This window comes from Pocillopora damicornis, chromosome 1, assembly GCF_964200805.1.
Source record: "Pocillopora damicornis chromosome 1, jaPocDami1.2, whole genome shotgun sequence".
Lineage (NCBI taxonomy): Eukaryota > Metazoa > Cnidaria > Anthozoa > Scleractinia > Pocilloporidae > Pocillopora > Pocillopora damicornis.
In genome coordinates this window covers 10,042,501-10,065,000 of record NC_142670.1, presented here as the reverse complement: position 1 = coordinate 10,065,000, position 22,500 = coordinate 10,042,501, and the positions used below count along the sequence as shown (strand labels likewise).

The 22,500-nt window shown below is 38.8% G+C and overlaps 3 protein-coding genes across 3 annotated transcripts in view; 2 read left to right on the top strand and 1 right to left on the bottom strand.

Annotated features, from left to right (window-relative positions):
* The window catches only part of LOC149051888 (uncharacterized), a 4,895-nt gene extending 363 nt beyond the window's left edge, over positions 1–4,532 (top strand). The window contains exon 1 of the mRNA XM_089198911.1: positions 1–4,532. This exon is cut by the window's left edge and continues 363 nt beyond it. Within this exon, the coding sequence (XP_089055037.1) occupies positions 1–2,536 (2,536 nt within the window). The 3' untranslated portion in view covers positions 2,537–4,532.
* Positions 2,777–4,481, bottom strand: LOC149051889 (uncharacterized). The gene has a single exon (XM_089201125.1). The coding sequence runs from the start codon at positions 4,479–4,481 to the stop codon at positions 2,949–2,951; it is 1,533 nt and encodes a 510-aa protein (XP_089057251.1). The 3' UTR covers positions 2,777–2,948.
* A 128-nt stretch (positions 4,533–4,660) lies between the features above and the next one.
* Positions 4,661–20,712, top strand: LOC149051887 (stimulated by retinoic acid gene 6 protein-like). The gene is made up of 20 exons (XM_089206718.1): positions 4,661–4,752; positions 6,697–6,754; positions 7,177–7,262; positions 8,019–8,161; positions 8,752–8,872; positions 9,907–9,955; positions 10,431–10,571; positions 10,920–11,002; positions 11,156–11,217; positions 11,423–11,484; positions 11,686–11,749; positions 12,575–12,650; positions 14,025–14,100; positions 14,478–14,526; positions 16,579–16,678; positions 16,795–16,905; positions 17,767–17,930; positions 18,469–18,585; positions 19,581–19,637; positions 19,928–20,712. The coding sequence occupies exons 1-20, from the start codon at positions 4,724–4,726 to the stop codon at positions 20,110–20,112; spliced, it is 1,833 nt and encodes a 610-aa protein (XP_089062844.1). The 5' UTR covers positions 4,661–4,723; the 3' UTR covers positions 20,113–20,712.
* Positions 20,713–22,500: the final 1,788 nt, after the last annotated feature.

Here is a 22,500-nt window from a genome sequence, read left to right as displayed (position 1 = left end):
CGGAAAGGTGAGACATTCTCAACGAATGAATGAGCGACCATTTGCAGTTTGGATTATTACTAATAAGGAGGGAACCGTGTTATCAGCCCACTGCCTTGGTTGTAAAGCTGGACTAGCTGAGACTTGTTCACATATTGCAAGTATTTTATTTCATATCGAAGCTTCAACGAGAATTAATGAAACGCTGGCATGTACTCAAGTAAAGTGCACGTGGTTGTTACCGACATATGTGAGTGAGGTTCCTTATGCAAGGGTCAAAGATATCAACTTCAAGTCGGCGAAAAAGTTGAAAGATAACTTAGATGCCTGTATTGAGGGACTATCAGCAAACTCTCCACCTTCCTTATCAGCACCTTGCACTACAAAGAAAGCTAAGGTCTCGACAGAACGGGTTACATCTGGAGGAACTGAGCTTAAACATTTGCTTGCCAAAATAAATGAGTGCAAGTTCAAACCTGTTGCCTTAAGCTTGATTGAACCCTATTCTGAACAGTTTATCATGAAAAGTAGAAGTATCCCAACCATTTCTGACCTTTTTGATCCATGTAATTTTGACTTGTCATATCCAGAACTCCTAGAAAAGTGTGAAAATATTGATCTGACTATTTCAGAATCACAGGTAGAATTAATTGAGCAAGACACCAGGGAACAGGCTAAAGGAAATGCATTTTTCAGGCACAGAGCTGGGCGCATTGGTGCATCTCTGAGTTGGGCAGTAGCTCATACTAACCCTGCTATGCCATCACAATCCTTAATCAAGTCCATCTCATATCCTGATCTGTTCAAAGTTACTACTAAAGCAATCAGTCATGGCCGCAAGAATGAGAGTGCTGCAGTGAATGCTTATGCCAAGACTATGCTAGAGACTCACAGAGATCTGAAAGTTGAACAATGTGGTATGATAGTGGATAAACAGCACCCCTGGATAAATGCTACTCCAGATTTTTTGGTATCATGTTCATGCTGTGGGAATGGTTGTGGAGAAGTCAAATGCCCTTACAACATTGAAAACTGTGACCTTGAAAGTTATGTGGAAAAGAAGAATTCATGTCTTGAAAAGGTCAATGGAAAGGTACAGCTCAAGAGAAATCATCAGTACTTTTTTCAAGTACAGCAACAGTTGTTTATCACAGACTCTCAGTATTGTGACTTTGTTGTGTGCTCTTTTGACAATAACAATCAAACAAGGTTTTTCTTGGAGAGAATTTACAAGGACATTTCACACTGGGAATCAGTTCTTCCAAAACTCACCAAAGAGTGGAGATCTTGTATCCTATCTGAAATCTTAGGAAGATGGTACACTAGGAAGCATAAAATTGCTGCACCTGTACCAGCAGGTGATATAAAGCCTGTTTGCTACTGCAGAAAACCCAAACCAGAAGAAAGCACAGTGCCTTGTCAAAACCCCAAGTGCCCATTCATTGAGTTTCACCTCTCATGTTTAGGGATATCTGATCCCTTACCCAAAGTATGGTACTGTCCAAGCTGCCATTTACTTCCAGAATGTAAGAAAGCCAAGAGAGTTACTAAGATCAAGCCTGATTGTCAAAAGAACCCTGATTTCGATGAAGCAATGAAATTACAGTCCATTTGTGTTTGTAAAGCTAAACCTGTTGTAGGGGAAAAGCTGCTGAAATGTCATAGTCAATGTCAGAGTGGGAAATTTTTCCATCTGAAATGTCTAAACTACAAGAGAATGCCCAATAACAGCAAGCTATATTGGGTCTGCAAAAATTGCAAAGTGAAGAAAAAACCTGCAGACAAGTCTTCATTAACTATCCCTACCACATGTACTGTCAATAATCCATCAGCTTCAGTTGTGTCAGGAACTGAATATGAAAGTGACGAGGACATAGAAATACCCTGTGTGACTGAAAGCAGAACAGCTTCTGAATCTTTTGAAGATCTACATGAAAATGAGTCAAATAAATACTGTACTGGAGATGAATATGAAAGTGATGAGGACTTAGAAATAATCTGTGTGACTAAAGGTGTAGCTAACAGAATTGCATCTTTTGGAGATCTAGATGAGCATGACTATGACATAATTTCATCTCCTGATGGCTGGTTGGATTGCAAAATAATACAGGCAGCACAAATATGTATCAAGAAAGTGAATCCTCTCATTGAGGGTTTTCAAAGACCAACTCTTGGAAGAGTAAGGAACTTTGACATAATGACCAGTGACTTTGTTCAAATCTTACACACGGGTAATTCACATTGGGTGTGCATTAGTTCTATTGGTTGCACATCAGGATGTGTTAATTTGTACGACAGTCTGTACAATGACATTATTGATGATGAAGTTGAGCAGCAAGTTAAAGATCTGCTACCAGATAACTTTGTTGGCATTGAAGTCGTACCAGTGCAGCAACAAATGAATGGCAGTGACTGTGGCGTTTTTGCTGTAGCATTTGCAACATGCCTTGTGTTTGAACTCAACCCTTCAGATTTTATGTTTGACATCCCAAGAATGAGACCACATTTACTTGAATGTTTGAGAGCTGGTGAAATCAAAGTTTTTCCACATTTTTGAATACATTTTACACTAAAAATGTTGTTTTGTTGTTTCATGCTAATCTCAAGAGTAGCAGTCATTAAAAAAAAAATCCAAGAAGAATAATGAACTCAAGCTATTTTAAGCTGCTGTGCTCAATAAACAGTCCTTACTGCCCCCTGCAAACATAATTCATATTTTAATTCATATAATTTCTATAAATATATGAAATATCACAGCACAAATGAAATGTTGTCATTGTTGTCGATCCTTCTTGTAATGGAAGTATATATTTTTAAATTATTGATCTTACACAGTGCTCATTCCCAGTCACTTGCTCTCTTTTCATGGGGTTATAATATTTCTTAAATTATACACAGACTCTCCACCCCATCATATCATTTCATTAGCTACAATATATGACTATAATAGTACTGTATGAAGTATGTAGCTAATCAAATGGTACAATGGGTGGACACAGGTTTACAAGAGCTGAACATACTTTAATAATTCTGTCAATAATTGGTACTTCATCCTGTCCATTGTCATTGTTCAAGAAATCAGTGGGAAGAGTGCTTTGTAGAATAGTATACTTGTGACGCAGCAAACCAATCACCCTCTCAACATGTATCCGTACACTTGCTAGAGCTCTTGTTTTTTCCACATCAATAGGATCCAGCTGTTCCCTCCCTTTCGTGTAGGCTGGTATCATGAGTCTTGCCTGTTTGAGAGCAACACTTTCTGTGATTGTGAAACCCCGGTCTGCCATAACCATGTCACCTGGCAAAAGTTTTTCAAGAATGCCACAGTTTTCTGTCAAGAACTTATCAGAGGTACGTCCTCCCCATGCCTCTGACACAAAGGAAATAGCTCCTTGGGGAGAAATACCAATCAGTACTTTAATAGTATTGTGATGCTTGTAGGATGAAAATGTCTGAGCTCGAGCTAACAAGTTTGTAGGCTTATCAATAAAAATCTCAAAACAGTCAATAACAACAGTGACTTTGGTTCCAAAGGCTTGTTGGAAACAAAGAGGCATTGTCTTCCATAGCTGGTGTCTTTCAGGCCAGTAAATAAGTGGGGACAAATGCTGATCCATCACTGGTAACCATGATGCAAATATTCTTGATATTGTTGTCACAGATACTTGAAAACGATAGGCTAAGTCTTGATAAGGCATATTCAGTCTCAGTTTCATCAACACGATAATCATTTCCTGGAAAAGGCTAAGTTTTTGGGTTCTTCGTTTGATGTGGGGTGACACAAAGTCAAGGACAGTCATTAAGATATCCATTGAAGGCAGTCCAGAATAAAAGCGAACTTTTTCATCAGAATCAAAAAAATCTCGATCAATTGGCTTATATGATTCTTTGAAAAGGTATTCAAACTCTTCAGTTTGAGTCATAGCTTCAGATACATCAACTTGGGTTTGAGTTGAACTGTCAACGAGAGTTGAGCAAGTGTGGTCTTGAAATGCGCAATCGTGATCAAAAATATCCTCAGAAGAATCAATTTCCTTGGAAGATCCTTCTTTAGGATCACTGAAATCCACATCACGGACGGGAAGGCCACTGACATCGATTTTCTTTCGTTTCTCAGCTGCCTCGCGTTCTTGACGCTCGAGTGATCTTTTGCGGCGTTCCTTCGCTCGTTTAGCTCTTGCCTCTTTAATGTCGTGGTTTTCCTGTTGATATTTTGTCTTCCCGAGATTCAAAGTAGGAACCCAGTCGACGTTGTACTTATCCCAGGGTTTTGCAGATTGCCCTGACACGAAATGTCGTCCACAGACTCTTTCATTACTGAGGACATCCTTCAAAGTGATGTCGTCGCGGCTAATGGCGGCGATCCATCTTTCTCTTCGTTCTCTGCTTAGCTCTTCTGCTTTTTCTCCTTGGTTAGTGACTACTACTGGAATCCTATAAAACCCTATACCTTTCGTCCTTCCACTATTATGAAAACAATCAACCATAATACAATGAACCATGATGAAAAATATTCGAAAGCTTTGATAACACGCGAACAGTGTTTGAATTATACGACACCAATATGGCGGCGTAGCAACCGTTGTCAAGGTATAGGTCACGTGGGTGAAAACCAAGAATACATTGGGTGTCGTTGGAGTCCAGATCTCGCGCGGTCAAAAAACCCTAGGGAGGGAGCCTTCTAAAATTAGACAAGTTTTATTCAGCAAAGCAGAAACCTACTGAGTTCAGAAAAGCAGTCATAATGGCTTCAGATGCGACAAGTGAGAATGAGTAAGTGATAGAAAAAGTTGTAACAAGTTGTTAATGTGTCTCGTTTATCGAATACATACATCTCGTTGAAAAAGTTTCTAAGACTTGATACCGCACGTGAACTGACATGGCGGGAAGTGTCTCAAAGCAAAGCTCCTCAAGTCGGCTAGAGAAAAAGAGAAGAAATAACATCGAAAGGTGCCAATGAATTCAAGAGTTTATTGGCAAAGTCTCTGGCTGAAAAGTGAATGGGTCTGTTCTCACAAACGCAATGTTTAAAGATTTCAATTTGGTTGCTTCATGCGCGGTTTGTAATACGCAAATATTGATAACAACTTCTTTAGACTAGTTTATTTATAGGCCAAGTATCGTTTTAAAACTGAAAATATATCCCTACTAATTTAAGAGTTTCGTCTTCCATTTGTTCCATATGCACCATGCTTATAAATGGAAAGTTTTGTAGGAATTTTTTCATTCATTTCTGTCAGAAATCTAATACCATTGATCAAAAAATCGCACCACCGATTCACCATTACAGAATCGCGCCCATTGAAAAACGTCGCACGGGAAAATGCAAATAAGCTAGAAAAGAGAAAGAGAGCATGCGTAACTTCACGCAGGCCTGTCAATCCGACTGTCAATCATGTAATCCCCCGTGTACGCAGTGTTCGAAAGTATTGTTTCTTGTGCAGACAACCGAAACGTAGCGCTTTTCATCGAAGAAGAATAGACGTAATTAGTGGCGTTATCTTGATTAGGTTATATTGTTTAAAAATCGGTCAGATGTAAAATTAAATTACCTTTCAAATGCCGGGTTTTCAATTTGTGTTAAGACTCAAATGCGGCAGATTTGCGAGGTTCGACCATCAACTTCGCCAAGAAAGCAAAACATCACAGAAATATTCCTTTTAGTAAAATTTCCGTACTGCCCCATACTATCGTAAAACAAATCTGTTTTCCCAATGGTAAAGTATTGTTTTTGTCACTCTATCCAAGAACTGAACGTATAATGTAGTGTGGGGCTGTGCGGAATTTTACCTTCCTTTTTGGCCCGTTATTGCCGTCAGTTTCAGATAACACGTCGGTAGTCTAATTACTTTTCGAAAAGCTTAAGTATACGTTGTAGATTCCCGCTCCACGTAGGTGCACGCTCACGCTCATAAGCTTACGGATGAACACTTCACGCTCTTTTGATATGCAAACGCGGCCCTCGCTCTTTACCGACGAAAAGAGCATTTCGTCACTTTGAAACAATGCTAATTGCTCCAATTGTATCTCCATTGTCTCTAAACGGACGCAAAGCGAAATTTTACAACTCCCGTTTGGGAATTTGTCAATTCAGATCTAAAGCGACCGAAGTTGGCGGTGAGCGTTTGCAACCTCATTCCTAGGTCATTGCGCCCGCAAAGCATCATGGGTACCCCACTTTTCTCGGGCGACGCTTTTCAATGGGCGCGATTCCGTAATGACGGTTGCATGATTACAGACCAAATTGGACTCCACTCGCTTTTGATTGCCATTGTCATTCATCGGTTCATTGCCCCTTATTGAAAGAATTCAATCAGTAACCGTTTGATTATTCAGTTCTGGATATATGTAGAAAGGTCAACATTTACATAACGAAGCAATCTCCGCGTGACTTGATCTTTTATTTGGCTCTCGTTACTGTTTTTAGTGCTTTAGCTTGGATACTACACTCACGTCGTGCCCCACATGCAATATATTTGATAGAGCCTTTTTTTCACTCCATTCATGAGATGATACGTAATGAAAGCTATGGATCCATGAGCGGTAAAATTTCCGCACAGCCCCATACTACATTTTGCATTCAGTTCTTGGATAGAGAAAACAATGACAAAAACAATAGATTGCCATTGGGAAAACAGATTTGTTTTACAATAGTATGGGGCTGTGCGGAAATTTTACCCCATGAGCTAATAAATTTCTTTTTTTCTCTTGTTGTAGCTGTTTGGAGGCTCTCCACCAGCAAAGAAAATTTGAGTTTGGATGTCTTGCTCCCGCAGTGAGTGCTCTGTTCAATTCTGTATATTTTTTTGGGTAATGAAATAAACGGCAGCGATAGCGGATTTACTTTTTTCTTTGCCCTTTACCGTGTGGATATGGACTTGGAAAGGAGCCATTATTTAATAAAGTTCGAATAGAGAGAGAGAGAGAGAATGTCTCCCTTTTCAATAGCCCTGTAAATAATTTAAGTGTTCCTAGTTATGTCTGTTGAAAAATCATAATGATAAAACTTGTAAGAAAAGGTCGCTAGCCTGTGTGCAATACGTGTTTGTGTGGCGCCGCAACTTTCCGGCAATGGGTGGAACAATAGGCAATGGGGAATTAATTGTTCTTCTCATTCGGTGTTGTTTGTGTAATCCATGAGATAAGATTCATTTTTAAAAAAAGCATTCAATTTTTCTTTCTGTTGTTTTTTTTCAGTTGATTATTATTTTAGCTCTTTCATTCCTGAAGCGACGCACTAAGTTGAAATTGGAGCTCTGGGATGGGCGCCCTGGACTACTGATGTATGTTATTCGATTATGAAAATAGATAATTTTATAATTGTTTCATAGCAAATCTAGAACTTGAGCGATTTGGCCCCCATACACATTCACGCACGCACGCACATACACGCACACACACGCACGTACACACACACCCACGCACACGCACACAGATAAAAGCCTCAGCCCCAGTGATTTGCTCCATTCGGAGCCGTCTTCCTTTGCATTATAACTGATCCCGTACATTATGAAAAGTCTTTACGTTGCAAAATAATTCAAATCTAGATGGACGCCACAACTTGAGTATAATTCACCCCCAAAATTCAAAAGCCAAAGGTTCAAAGCTGAAACCGTGTCTCAAAAGCTTGCCTATCACATCTAAAAGTGTGTTATTTGACTCTAAATTTCAAGTATAGGTGCCTTAAGTTGTTTCAACTGACCACCGCCTTCCTTCCACTCTGGTCTTCGAGATATCAGTCACCTTCGTCGACAACTGTCTTATTTTTCTATGCTGTCCCTCCCTCCCTCCCCTCCCCTCTCCTTCCTTTTGACCATCGCCCACCTCCCCTGGTTGAAATTCCTTTCTCGTCCCAGCCTTCCGCTGCTGTAGGAATCAAAGACGGCCGCTTTAATTTTCACCGAGACAATGCTGAGCATTCGCGCGCAAAAATGACACCTGCTCACCAGTTTATCAACAAGTTGCTGGTTTTGTGGCTTCTGATCGCACAGCAGTACAATTTTTGAATGGGACAACATATCTGTATCATTCTTTTTTAGACCGATGAACTTTCTTGGTGGTCTTAGTAACAGATGGACTATTGCTGCTGCGTTTGGAGCCACAGGTAGCACTGTTATAACCATGGCATTGGGTGGAGGCAACAGTATCTCGATTGTCCCATCGGAATCTCCCTGGGTAGAAAGTAAGTAACTCTAACGCTATTATGATCGAATTTCTTAATTGTGTCGGCAGTAAGGATTATTACAGAGTATTTCCTGAGAAAAGGAGAAGATAAAAAAATACAGATAAAAAAATACAGTAAAACACTCACCCCCAGAAATCTCTCTGTAAGACGCATAATGCACGATGCATGTCTAATCCAGGTTCCAGTAAACCGCTCTGTAATAGAAGGCTAAACCCTTGTAGTCTCCAATTTACAGAACTATCATATGCATCACAACAAGCGCAGACATGTTAGTAAAGGTTTCAGTTAAACCTGTAATACCATTCCAAAATTCAAAACTAAATCATTACAAAGAGGCAAAATTCAACATTCAAACAAGCTAACAAAACCTGAATTTTAAAAAGAAATTGAGAGCAAAAACAAAACAAGCACACAAGAACACACACACACACAAACAACCAATGCTAGGAGACGACCAAAGCTAAGAAACAAAGCAATTGTAAGAGCCCAGAATGAAAAGAGTTGTTTTATGGTACTCAAAGAAGTATACAAGGTCCGAGAATCATTTTTTGAAACTACAAGCAATATTTTTCTGTCTTTTTACTCAGTTATTGACGTTTTGTTGGCCGTCCTCCTTTGTACAATACTATTCTATCCATATTTTGTCTGCCTCACAACTGAATACAAATTCGTTGGTTCTATCCTTGGCTTTCTTTATGGTGTGTTGAGGTATGTATGTGAGTATTTTCTTAAATTATGGGATTTTTTTGCTCTAGCTCGTTAAGTCAGACATAGTGGGACAAAGTAGAGATTCGGGTCATCCCTTTCTTTGTTTTTATGGAGGGTGTTTTTCGTGAAACTTCGATAATACGTTTGACATCAGTTCACTTCTCAATTAAAAACATGCGATTTCATGAGATATCAGAACGTTAATTTTAGGTTTGGGGCTAAAACAAACCGGAACTCTTCAAAGTTGATGCAGGTTTCTTTACAATAAACACGCTGAGTACTAAAGAATTGGTCCATGCTTAGCGTGCGTATATAGATTCATGGATGCACCACGCGAGAAGTTTGCGGACCAGGAGAGAAGCGTAAGAGTTGCTCCAAGCGCAGCCAACAATAACTCTAACTTCTTGATTAAAATTTTTGGAAATTCTAAAATTGTACGGTTTTAAAGTTAAAATCTTCAATTGAACAATAGTTTTAGGAAATGTCAACTCTTTAAAATAGTATGATTACACGCGTCCCAGGCTCACATCTCGAGAAAAAGCAAACGATTAATTTATGAAAGCATCACGCGTTGTCTGAAGTGGGGTTGAGTTACAAGAGGAACCGTTGAGAATTTGAACACGTTGCAAGGAATAGTATGGGGAACGAAATATGGTCGATTTACAACGATAAATATTTCGACATGTGAATATTTTACAAGTGAATATTTTACAAGTGAATTCAATAGAACTTACTCACATCTTGTGTGTCTGTGGTGGTTTCTGGCGATTTCTGCCATTTTAAGCTTGCTTTGCCATCCCTGATATAAGACGAAGTGAAACTGCAAACGTCATGTTATGGGTACATAAAGATTTGTACCATGGTAGCTCTTTAGGAATTAGGTAGGACTTGCGCGCGGTATGTTATGATGTATATTGTCTTTCTTTTCCTGGTCGAGATGCCTTTCTAGGTTACAATCCCACCAGTATTTCGACAGTTTGCCGACAGGGCCAGATGATACGTTAAACTCGTTGACTTCCATTGGTTTCTTTCAGGTTTTCTTTTCAACTTGCTACAGAGATACGTTGCTACGTTGCGTATAAGGTATTAGTTTTGGAATGCATCAACAAACGTGAAGAACTTATGTTTCCTTATGGTCACGCAGATAAAGCTGCTTCCTGTGTTTTTATGAACGACTGAATGAAGCTAAGGAAATGGATTATAGAGAAAGAGTTAAATCACCCAAAACACTAATATAGTTTATACTGCGCTGAAAAAGCGTAATCGTTCTCAAGCCATGAACAACTTTCGGAAGTAAGTCAATTCACACCCTTGCAGGGGTGTGAAATATTTTTGTCTTTGTCTTAGTCCTTGTCCTTCTCTTTGTTTTGTCCTTGCCCTTGCCCTTGTCCTTGTAATCTATTTTTGTTTTATGTAGAAAAGGCTAAAGAGTAATTTTTGTTCGCTGTTGTTTCGAGTGCCATTATTTCTGTTGGCTATAAATTAGATTTCATGAGTCATGGAACAAAACTATGGCCCGTATGGCTCAAATAAGTAAAGTATTTTTTTTTCCTTTTAGAAAACAGGAGCCTATGGAATAACGTTTATTATTTCTAACCTGCCTACAACACTGTGCCTCATCTTTATAACAACGCGATTTGCTTTCCTTATTGTTCGACGAGTTAGACAGATGTGGTCTGTATCTTCTACAGAGTCAGCAGTAAGTTAGAGTTGCATACATGTATGTTTTCGTCCCCTTACAGCAGATACAAAAGTGTGTAATTTGTGCATGTGTCTTTGTTTGTCTGGAGTTTCTAGATCATTCCCTATTTAGCTAAGTACGATGAGGGAATAGTGGTATCATAAAATTCAAAGAAAAGCGTCAAGCAAAGTTTTAATGACGCCTTAAAATCGAATTAAAAAGGAAAATTACAAAATGTCTTGAAATATGGGAGAATTCAAGAATTTAGAAAAAAACAGGCGGAAATGGCGATAAGAGAGTACAAATTTAAAGGATTGAAGGTATCAGTAATTAATTTAATTCCATCCCTAAAATTTTTCTCTTTAGGAAAAGGACTCCTGCTCCCGCTCACTGGTTCATGATTCAGACGTTCTTCACGTGAAATTCATTTTAGGGCAAAAACCTCCGATGTAAGATATTTTTAAAAAACTCCTGTTCAATGTACGACTAAAACAGTTAAATTTTGTGGTCATTTTCCTTGTCCTTGTCCTTTTCCTTGAGTTATTATTATCGTCCTTGAGTTTTTATTATTGTCAGCAGTATCTTCTCCCATATTTTTTCAGATACCCGAACAAGTCAGAGTGGTACTGGAAGGTTCTCCACTTTTTTTACATACCAAGGGCAGGTGTGTATGGTATTTCGTTACAAAATAAACAACGTTGGTATTTTAGGTCGATTTATTGTTTTTTACTTATGCTTTTCGTATCGTTTATGGACCCTGACTTATTTATCTCTTTTTTTCATTCATTTTGATATTATGTTTTTAATAATGAGCTCAAAGCTAGACTTATGGATTGGACTAATGAAATGGACAACTTCTTTGATTTCAGATTTTAAGTTCTCCACTCAGTTGATATCAACAGTGTTTCTTGTCGGGATAGCTGTCTTTGAAGTAAGTACTCATTGTATCAGAAGATGTCTTATCTATCGATTTGGAATGGACTTCTTCATTCTCTGCATTTCGATTTGTCTTTGGCAAGGATTCAAATTTTACAATAGACATGAGTGTGTATACTAATGACCCCTACTATTTATAGCAAATATTTGCCATGAAATGATTCTTAAATATTCGATCTCTCTTTGTTGTATGTAGGTCTTAATAGTTTTTCTCACAGCGTGGGAACATCTTTTAGGCAGCTATGGGGATATACACAGAGGTGATGTATTAGCAGTAGAACATAATAATTTACCTGCTTCCAAAAATCTTTCAATTTCAAAGCCTTGCTCGACTTGACCATGTGAAGCGGACAATTTTTCATCAGTCTTTTAGTCACTACTAGTCAGTTAATCAAACCTCTTCATAAAACTACTGATTATATTAAAATCCGCGGAAACCGCTCCACAAGAATTAGTCAAATTACCATTGTTCATTATCATATTTCTAATAGGACATACTTCATTCTGATAGGCTGTATTTTCTAAGGTATTTCATCGAGCTCTAACCCCCTGTGACCATTTCCCTCCGAACACTTTACAAAAAAAAAGACCACATAAGGATATCGACGCTCTCCTCAGAAACTTTTGCCATATTGTAGGGGATAAATCGTTTTAAATAGTACTGAGATGATTATGACGTTGAAGCTCTAGCAATAGGAAGTCGCTTGTAAAAAGCCTTTATCATGCAAAAGAGACTTTTACCACGATTTTCCCACATAGCGAGGAGAATTCCATTGCCACGTCGAATCGAGGGAGTCAGCTCTAGTATCAGGAGCTATTTAAGCTTTTTCCTGGCGCTCAGTTAATGAGACGATTGTAAACGGTGCGATAGTTGCAGGGTGAAACCGTGGAAGGTTTGGTTCGGGATTGTCATGTGACCAGACCCAAGTCCCCTCGTTTTTTTTGCTTCACAGCTGCTATAATTGCACCGTTTACAAATGTACAGTTCACTATTCTGCTGTTTTACCACCCAATTGCTTGCTTGGAACAGGGTAGGTTAGTTTTCTATTTTCTACTGGCTAGATTTATATAATTCTTTATTTTAGGTTATCTTTACGGATCGCACATTTTCGCAGCTCTAATTTATATTATAACAACACTTCACTTCACGAAGTGCCACAGGTACGTGTGATTAGTTTCCTAAACGTGTTCGTGAGGGCCATAAATGTTCAACAGGACGCTTAAGTTTTATGAGGGATCTGGGATAGCGCAGTACTGAGCGAGAGCGCTCGTCTCCCTCCGTTTCGACCCTGGTTCGATTCCCGGACCTAGCGTGACATGCTTTGAGGGATTTTTCTCCGGGTTTTCAGATTTTGCACCTGGAAACAGTGAACAAGGAGAGTCACCACATGAAATGCCCACTGTTAAATTTCCATTAAGACACCATCCGATCTCGATCGCTTGTCAGTATTTCTTTCAAAACTCGTAATTCTGTATGGTTAGGGCATTAGAGCTAGGGTAAGTCACAGATTTTATTGAGAACGACTTAAGTACTCGTATGAGCTTTGGCGTCTGAAAATTATGCGAAGTTGTAACTGATATGTCACACACACAAAAACAACAACAGAAGTATTATCGCAGCTCTAACGCACCAAAGCCGGGGTATTTATGAGAAGTTGTAGAGGTGCACCTGCTAAATCTCAGTCTTGAGAGTCTCCGATTTTACAATTCGCTCACCTCTAAGAGGCCAATGCTCTTAAGGTCCATTTATCATTTATCCCCGAAGGGGGGGAGGGGGGGGGTTGAGTAGAAGAATTTGGGGGGGGCTACATGGTTTTTAGGGGGGAACGGAGGGGGATCAGTCGTCGTTAACAGAGAATAAAGGAGGACTATGCATAACTGACTGCTAATTTACCGCTAATGAGAAGGGGAGGGGGAGGTCATGAGTAATAAAAAACAAAAAATCGTGAAAAAAACAAAAAAGTTCAGAAAAGTTCAAAATTTTCAAAGCGAGCCATGTTACATAACGTGTGGAATACATAACGTATGATAAGGGCTGAGTCTTATGAATAAAGAAGAAGAAATCAAAAGTTACCGAGTTCAACTTTTTGTAGTCAGACCATCAGTTGTGGTTATCGTCATATGTCTTAATGGACAATAAAATCCTTTGAAACGTTTCAAAAAAGCTTTTCAACAATTCTGTATCATGGTGAGAGGTCTAAGAGCGCTTAGCAACAATTTAGAATGCGGAAAGTTTACCTGTGGTAAAATTGAAACAGATAATACGAGCTGGTTTAACTGAAGTGAAAGAGAGAAACTTAGTTGAAGGAACGGGTTTGATTGTTTTATTTGGCTTTTTCGGCGACTGAAAAATAGTTTATTGCCTTGCGATGTCATTTACAAGGAGGGGAAAATTTTATAGTTGACTCGACGTTGACTCGTGTCTTGAATTCGACCCGTGAAATGATGTAAACACGACGCTCACTAGTTTTTAGGCATTCTGTTGAAATCGGACTGAAAGATTATTCTAAAGTTTATTGTAATTCTTTCTCCTAGGGATCACATGCTCCAGCTTTACCGTGGAGATAGACGTCTAATGCAAAACGTTTGCCTCTCACCGGCCTCTTATGTGGTATGGCGATAAATTTGCTTTCAACGCTCCCATCAAAATTAAGGAGGAAACGACTAACCTTTGCCTTCCACTGATATCTCTTCTTACTTGAAGGGCAAGATGATTTGAAAGATTGGAAAGCTTTCAGCCTTTTCCAGAAAATTGAGAATTTTCTCCTTGCATAACCTAATGATGGCTGAATACAACGATAACAGTAAAAACACTTCGCATTTACATTGGCATTTACGTTCACGGTCACGTTCACGTTTACGGTCGCGGTCACGGTCAAGATCACAGTTACAGCTGCGTTCATAGCCATGGTCGCGATCATAATAACGATGATGATTTAAAAGAGGTCACGTACATTTTGCGTTACTACTGAATATTTTGTCTTGAAGGGAGAAAGTCTGAGTTATACTGGATATCAAGTCGCCTATGCCGTGATTGGTATGTATAGAATTTTCAACTCAAAGCAATCTGAGAAATTAAGCATTTGTTCCGTGCACACACTAGGTAAGGTAAGGTAAGATAACGCCTTTATTTAAAGAGGGTAGACACCTGACAGTTATAATAAAACTAATAAACTTGTGGTCTTCTATGAAACGTAAAATCGTAATTAATGATAAAATAACTCTATACTGTCATTATAGAAAGATAAACATTTTTTAATAGATAATTTAAGAGGCAAGAAAATATTATTAAAAAACTATCTAGAGTCTTATTTAGAATTCTTAACTATTTAAAAACTATTAACTATCTAAAAGTAAGACTTGATAGAAAAGGCTACCTAAATACTTAACAGATATTCAAAATGTCCTATCTCTCTTTGCTTAGCGATTAAATTCGTACACAGTTTCTTTTTAAATATTTAACATTTCACTTTACTTACGTCAAAAGACAGTTCGTTCCAATTTCTAATAGTTCGTACGCTAAAAGTCCGGCCTCCTTATGTATTTTTCTTGAAAATAGGACAAAGAAAAGGAAACTCTGAAGTCTAACGGTTAGCCGATCGATTATCCATTACAATTACAATATTAGACAAAGATCGCAATAGGTCGGCGAAACGTTGCCAAGTGTCAGGCTATTTATTCAAAAGGTCGATAAACATTTAAGAAAATTCGCATAAATTGGAGTTTTCTGTGAAATCATTGACTTCTTCGTGTTTGATAAATGTTGTAGGTCGCTAAGACTGCAAAAAGTTGCTCCAACGCCAAAAGTAGCTCAAAAGTCGCCGAACCTAATAAGGACAGGCCTACGAGTAGCTCCAATGATAACCACCATTCCTGTCAATAGATAATAACGATAATTGTAGCAATGATTTGATACTAAATCTGTGACCACTAAACACGTGCACGTAACTTCCAAAACGTTTCACGCATGTTTAACTCCTCTGTCACACTTTGTAAATACTTTACGCTTTCTTCACACTGCGTAAAGGTCGAAAATAGACTTACTCGACTTAATTGTAAAAACCCTCTGCTTTTGTCAGACAAAACGTATAACTTGATTAAACAAGTTTTTATTATAATAAACAGGACTAATAGAGATAAGGACTAATATGCCTCAAAAGTCCAAGTCGTTTTGACAGTTTCTTACATAAATATCCCAGTGTGCTTCAAAGCTAAGATCTTTATCAATAATAAAACCCACACTAGTGTTGCTCAACCTTAAATCAATAAAAGCAGTGCAAAAGCTGTAAGTCCAATTTTTTATTTTTACGACATCCATTTTGAAATCACTGGTGGTCCCTGTAATCTGATTGGCTCTAAGTGGTGCGATTTATTCATAAATTATTCATATTCGCACCATTTTTTGCTTTAGATCGCATCTTTTTTCCAGCGAATCAGGAGACTACACTAACAACAAAACAACCACTCAGATTTCAAGGCTTGTTTAAAGTAACCAATCAAATTGCAGTAAAATGGGAGACAAAGAGTATCATGTGGCAAATTTTGCTACTTTTGTTTCCAAAACTGTTTTATTCCCCCCCCCCCCAAAAAAAAAAAATGGATGAATTTAATTTCAAACCAGTTCAGCGCTGCATCAATAAAATGGATGTATAAAGTGGTAATCGAACTTCGTCTCGTGCAATTTTGGTCTGAAATCATACTTATGATTTCAAATCGAACTCGCGCTGCGCGCTCGTTCAATTTTGAAATCACGCATATGATTTCAGCTCAAATTGTACTCCACTCGGTTCAATAACCATTATTGATTATGCATCAATTATCAATTATAAAGGTACATTCAGAGTAGTATATCAGGTGCGAGCCTGTATTGAAGCAAAAGAGGAGGTTTCTTTTCGTTTTCACGATGACTAAGCTGGAGAAGAGTGGGAATAATTTAAGGGTTTCCATAACTTTCGCGTATGTTCTCAACACCTCTAATGTTAAAACAAGGCTTCGTAGAGCGTTAAGTAGTGTCTAATCAGGTTTGCAAATGATGAGATATTCAGATCTCTGGTATTTTTTCCAGTATTTCGCTCGTTTCTCTTTGCAGGTTTTTCCGTGTTGTCAAATTTGGGCTTCCTTCTAATTTTCATTCCAAGTAATGATAAGATGATACGCGAGTTTATTTTATCAGCTGCAAAAGGAGTTGTGTAAGTAGATTGATAACGTGAATAGGTTGTTTTATATATTGTTTAATTACATTTCCTCTCTGGTGTTTCATTCGTTTTGTTTGTTTGTCTGTTTTTTTCAATTTTTTTCCTTTCAGACCAACGATAGTGCTGAGTGTCATTTCACAAGTGTTCCAGGGCGTGTTCCTATCTCGATATGCCTTTCGTGACAGAGAATACTCAAATTTCTCAGTCGTGATTGACAACCGGTAAAAATGACAGTTTCTTTATCTATTAACATGATAAGCTGAGCTGCGCACGCTCACCTTGACTGGTTCTTGACTCATAGATGACGTATCATAAACGCATTTTCGCTGCTTTATCATTGATTGTTAAAATGGATGTGTTCAGCTTGCTATTCGCGATTCTTACCCCTCTGCTTCTCCATGCAATGTGAAATGAACCAATTTATGTCACAAAAGCTTGCACTCTCGTAATATCTAAAATTAGCTGTGTACTGACAAAATTTCCAACACGACACATTCTAGCTTTGATGCTTAACAAAGAATAAGGCTGTTCGTCTCATTTGCAACGAAGGAAAAGGCTTCTCGTCTTGCCAAAGGCGCGGGATGTTGGCGCGAAAATTAGTTTTCGCAGAGTTTATCATACTCTGCCTCCAATTAGAATGCGCACATCTCTAAAACAAATCATCTGAATAATCTACCTTAATTTCCTCTTCTCTGAAGAAGATCATTCCATTTTCGAGAGACCTATCGGGAATCAGCACATGGGGCAGCTCACGGGTTCCTTGAGGGTCTTAATGTGGTGATGGCCCTTAACGGCTAACGGTTAAAATTTTGGCCTTCTCACGTTAACAGTTAATTGGACACTTTCCTCATGACTCATCACCGAGATAGGAAACGTTTTTTTTTTGTTTTTGTTTTACGCCTAACAGCTACTTTTACAGCCTTACGGTTAATCCCACTGAGACCCTCACATTTATTCTTACCTTCTTGGAAATAGACCACGTTTTCTACTCAACACTGCTCCGGTCAGTATAAGCAGCTATCCATTATTTCTTTGTTTCACTTTTTTATTCTCTTTTTTCTCTATTTTGAATCACGTTTTAGACGACTGTTCTCTATCATGTCGTATGCCTTTGTGTTCCTCAACGCCATTGTTGGAATCCCAATAGGTCTTCTCCGCATAGCTAAAGCTATGATTCTCGGGCTTTTCTTCTTCTCGCGTCCCGACCGACCTATTCTCATGCCAGGATTTCAAAAATGGGAAAATGGTAAGCTTTCCGGAAAAACCAGTTTTCAAATGTGTTTTATCGAAAAATGAAATTCGAGTTTAGACTTCTGACCTATCATCTGCCATTAAGTGCTTGCCGAACGACGGCATCTCTACCAAAAAGTTGAAACATTGGGCAGCTGCTTGCTGCTTCTCAGACTTTGCCTCTTGCTTCTTTTGATTTTCTCAAATTACCGAAGCATTTGAACAAAAATGCAACGATGCACAAGGGACTGGTAATTATTTATCGCCTGGAAAGGGGATCGAAGGACTTCATTCTCAGTGGCAGTCAATTTGCCATAGTTCCCCCTTCAAACTCTGTAAGAGACGACTGATTCCCCTTCTGCTCCCAATGAAAGCCATGCAATCATCCGCAGAATCCTCTTTCCCCTTCTCCACCTCGGTGATAAATAATGATTGGTCTCTCAGCAAAAGATACTTCAGCCATGAAAGTTACGACAAAAACAACCCGAGCAGCAACGCAGACTTTACTTGAGTCCGCATCTAATGCTCATTTTTCCCTTCAACTTACCGAACAGGTTTTGTAGCGTATCTTGGATTTCTTCAAGTGTTGGTAGCCCACAGACATCCCGTTGTGTTAATGTTCTGCCAATTGCTCATTGAAAGCAACAAGGCGACAACTTCGGAGGAGAAACGTAAGTAACGTTTAAGAAATTAAATATTACTGGTCTTAGAAGAACATATCGAGAGTATTAACTCAAGTTGGAATTGGTTAATCATTCTGTCAGTCAGTCCGTCAGTCAGTCGATCAGTTCGTCAGTCAGTCAGTAAATCAGTCAGTCAATCGGTCGGTTCGTCAGAGATTCAGCCCGTCGGTCAGTCAGTCAGTCAGGCAGTCAATCAATCAGTCAGTCAGTCAATCAATCAGGCAGTCAGTCAGTCAATCAATCAGTCAGTCAGTCAGTCAGTCAATCAGTCAGTCAGTCAATCAGTCAGTCAATCAATCATTAAGTCAGTCAATCAATCAATCATTAAGTCAGTCAGTCAATCAATCATTAAGTCAGTCAGTCAATCAATCATTAAGTCAGTCAGTCAGTGAGTCACTCACCCAGACTGTCAGTAAATGGTAAGTAAATCTGTCCGCGTGTCATTTACTCAATTTGCCTCTATATTTATCTGTATTTTTTTTCTCCAACGTTTGTCCCTCGCCCTTCTATTATTGACAATTGTGCGCCGAAGGCGAAGTGAATATTATTGAATTATTGCCGAGACAGTCGAGGGGATTATTTAACAATGTTTACTGAACCTGACGCGAATAACGGTTGGTATAATTGCACGGGTGCTTTCGAATAATTTTGCAAATTTTGTGAATAAAGAAAGCGTTCCGCATATTTTGTGACAATTGTGTTAATTACTCGTATCTACCTAAGCAAGAAGACTTATCAACTTCATTTAATCCTGTTAAAAGTGTTCTACCAAACTCAGTACAGTAGCATCTTTTGTGCTTTTTTCAATTGAAATTTTCTTCCATCGCATTTATCACTTCTTCGGAAATGAGGAGATTATAGCGAGTTATGATGCAATCCTCGACCAATCAGAGCGCGCACATATCTATGATCGTGACCAGAGCAAATATACTAACTAAATATAGCTATGTTTAACAAGTTAACTAAAAATCTGTCTGTCACAGAACATTCCAACCTTTCTGTGCAGCCAAACAACGCTGAGGAGCCAAAACAAGTCACTGGTATGTCAATAAATTGGATCAATATCAGTATCTGGGCAACTGCCCACCTACCCCTCCCCTAACCCAACGTTAACCTTAACTTGTTTTCAATTGACTGTTGTTGAATTAAAGGAGGGGTAGGTGGGCAGTTGCCTAGATACTGATATTGATCCAATGAATTAATATAAGGCAACCATACCGGACAGTGCCTGAGTTCCTTTTGTAAGGCAGTCGACATATAGTTTGCATTTACCCACATACACTTCAACAATACCGTTAATGTACTGAATGTCGATATAACTTTGAAACAGGATTCAAACGCGAAATCCGCCATCCACGCCTGTCACAGAGGGTGGTCAACCACTGGCTTCTTGCTGTAACTCTCCTCCGTAATCCCACAATCATACAGTATCGTCACCATTCCTTTTCGGTACCCATTGAACAGAGTGAGGTCGACACGTCTTCAGTATCAGTTTTAGTCGATGCTATGGTCTAATCGTCAGGTTTAGCTCATAGCACAAAACTATTTTAAGGATTAAATGAAGGGCATTGTAATAGTCAAGTGTTGTAAGGTATATAGCTGTTACGAGAAAGATTATCGGAAAAAACGGACAAAACTGCACGCCACAATCTTGGAAAACAATCTGGGTATCCGGTAGTTCATGAGTTTTAATAAGTGAAGGAAAATAAATTTATTAATCAAACCCGCTGAACCGCGTCCGTACAAGGACGTTCCTCAGTTTTTCTTTGCGTCCTGAAGTCAAGGTGCCGTGATCTGAAAACTACCCTCAATACCTTTCATGGTTGTCGTGTGCATTTTTACGCTTTTTGTCGGACCACCTCTCTCGAAACAGCTGTATATTCCATGATAGGTTTATGCTCCAAATTAAATACTGCATAAAAAAAAAGCCCATCATGTAAAAAGAAAATATAATTTTTTCTTTTGTTTTTCTTAACATTGTTTATCATCATGAAACTTTCAAAGTTCAAGTGCGTCTTTAAGACTAAGTTAGACAGTTTAGTATTGGATAACATGAGTTGTATTCTATGTTACATTTATGCATTAAAAACGACTGCTCGGCTATAAGGCTCATAATTTTGCAATCTGGTGACAAGTAAGGGGTAAATGGAGCTTTATTTGGTTTTTCTTAACATGGTTTAACATTACTTTTGTAACTTTCAAAGTTGAACTACGATTCTAAGACTAAGTGAAGCCAATTCGTCGCCAGCCAGTTATTGATTCTAAATAAAAAAAGATATATATTTTTTTAATGTGGTTAACGATCTCGTTACCATTTTGCAATTATAGCAAATAGGAGCACCTCACTACGCCGAAGAAATGTGGACTTACTACTATATTACGACCGACCGTACAAGGTGTTACTTTTAGCATGCGCGGCCAACTGTATCGCAGGCACTATTCTAGCCTTCACGCAATGGAAGTAAGGGAAAAGGGGATGCGCAGGCGCGATAGCGTGCGTATCTTCGATACCACTTTAGTGTGCGCCAGGAGACACCTACAAATAACAATGAAGTGCGCATACTCGTGTACCGAGCTTTAGTGCAGCGTATAGTGAGTACAAGGTTAGACATTACACGAGGGCTTCACGTGTGTCAGTAAATGTGAAGCCGCATAAGCAAATAGTTTGCAGCCCGCGTTTTAAGCGGGAAATCGAACTGGTGAGGTTGTGGTTGAACAGAAATTCTCAGTATTTTGCAATTTTTAATCAACTCGCAAAGCAACGATACCGGCACAACTAAAGTTTTTTCAAACAGAGGAAATTGTTATAATTCAAGTTCGTGGGTTTTGAGTGGAAATAGACTGGAAAGAAATTATAGAGACAGAGCGACCAAAGAAAGGAAGAGGTAAAAAGCGTAAAGCGAGTCGAGAAAATCATGTAAGAAATTAGAAAGGACGCTAAAATAGGCACAATGCGGCAATAGGAACGTGAAAGAGAACAAGAGAGGACAAAAGTGAAAAGGCGAAGAGAGTTTAGAGTCTCGGGGAGAGCAAAGTGAGAAGGAAATACAAAGAGCTCCAGAAAACAGACTGGAAAGAGCTCACCAACAAAGAGAAGCGAAGCACAAAGCTAAAGGATCCGAGAAAGAAGTGGAGGTAAGTCGTGTCCTATCTGGGTTTTTCTCTTACGCTAAGGCCTAGAAAAATTCAAATCTTCTTTCACCAATCGTCGTTTGATAATAGCTTCAGTTTATATTTCAAATCACGTTTCGGTAAAACAATGACTTTGGCATTCGTAGCCTTAAATTCTCGCGCCGGTTCATCGCTCGAATAACATTTCTAAGTGTTTGTATTCTTTAAGTTGTTTCTTGTCCTATCGTTTGGAATCTTTAATTAAGTCGTGGTATTAAGGGAAGAGAAGCTATCTCACGGATTATATTTTGCTTAGAAAGTTTTCAAATGATAGCGAACGGCGTGAGCAATTAAGTTTCCATCATTCTCTCTTCACTTAACTATCGTAGGGTTTACATTAATAATTAGAAAATCGCGCTTTGTTGAAGATGTGTTGTTTTACCCTAAGAACGAAGTAATGGCCTTTCTCGAAATTGGAATAAAATGACATTGAGTCAGCGATGTTAATGTTTAAATTAAGTCTGACACGGTAATTTGATTTTGACAATACTGTCAAGTGAGAACCCGTCAAACATCTGAGAATTAAATTACGGGTGCAATTGTTTGGTTTGGTACTTTTCAGCGATATGTTTTCATCTTTCTACTCGATTTGTTCGAACTTCAGGACATGGTTTGTCTCTCAAAACATGGAGCCACTTTCTCTTCGCTCAACATCTCGAGGCCTAGTTAGTGCTCGGGTTATGATGAACGTGCTTGCGATAAGTTACATTTCCCCAAAGCTGGAAACTGAAG

Excerpts from the sequence above, each read along its gene's own strand:
- LOC149051889 (XM_089201125.1), bottom strand. The coding sequence starts at position 4,481 with ATGGTTCATTGTATTATGGTTGATTGTTTTCATAATAGTGGAAGGACG.
- LOC149051887 (XM_089206718.1), top strand. The coding sequence starts at position 4,724 with ATGGCTTCAGATGCGACAAGTGAGAATGA. Across the intron at positions 9,956-10,430 it reads GTTGCTACGTTGCGTATAAG|AAAACAGGAGCCTATGGAAT; the intron begins GTATTAGTTTTG and ends TTTTCCTTTTAG. Across the intron at positions 10,572-10,919 it reads TATCTTCTACAGAGTCAGCA|GAAAAGGACTCCTGCTCCCG; the intron begins GTAAGTTAGAGT and ends TTTTCTCTTTAG.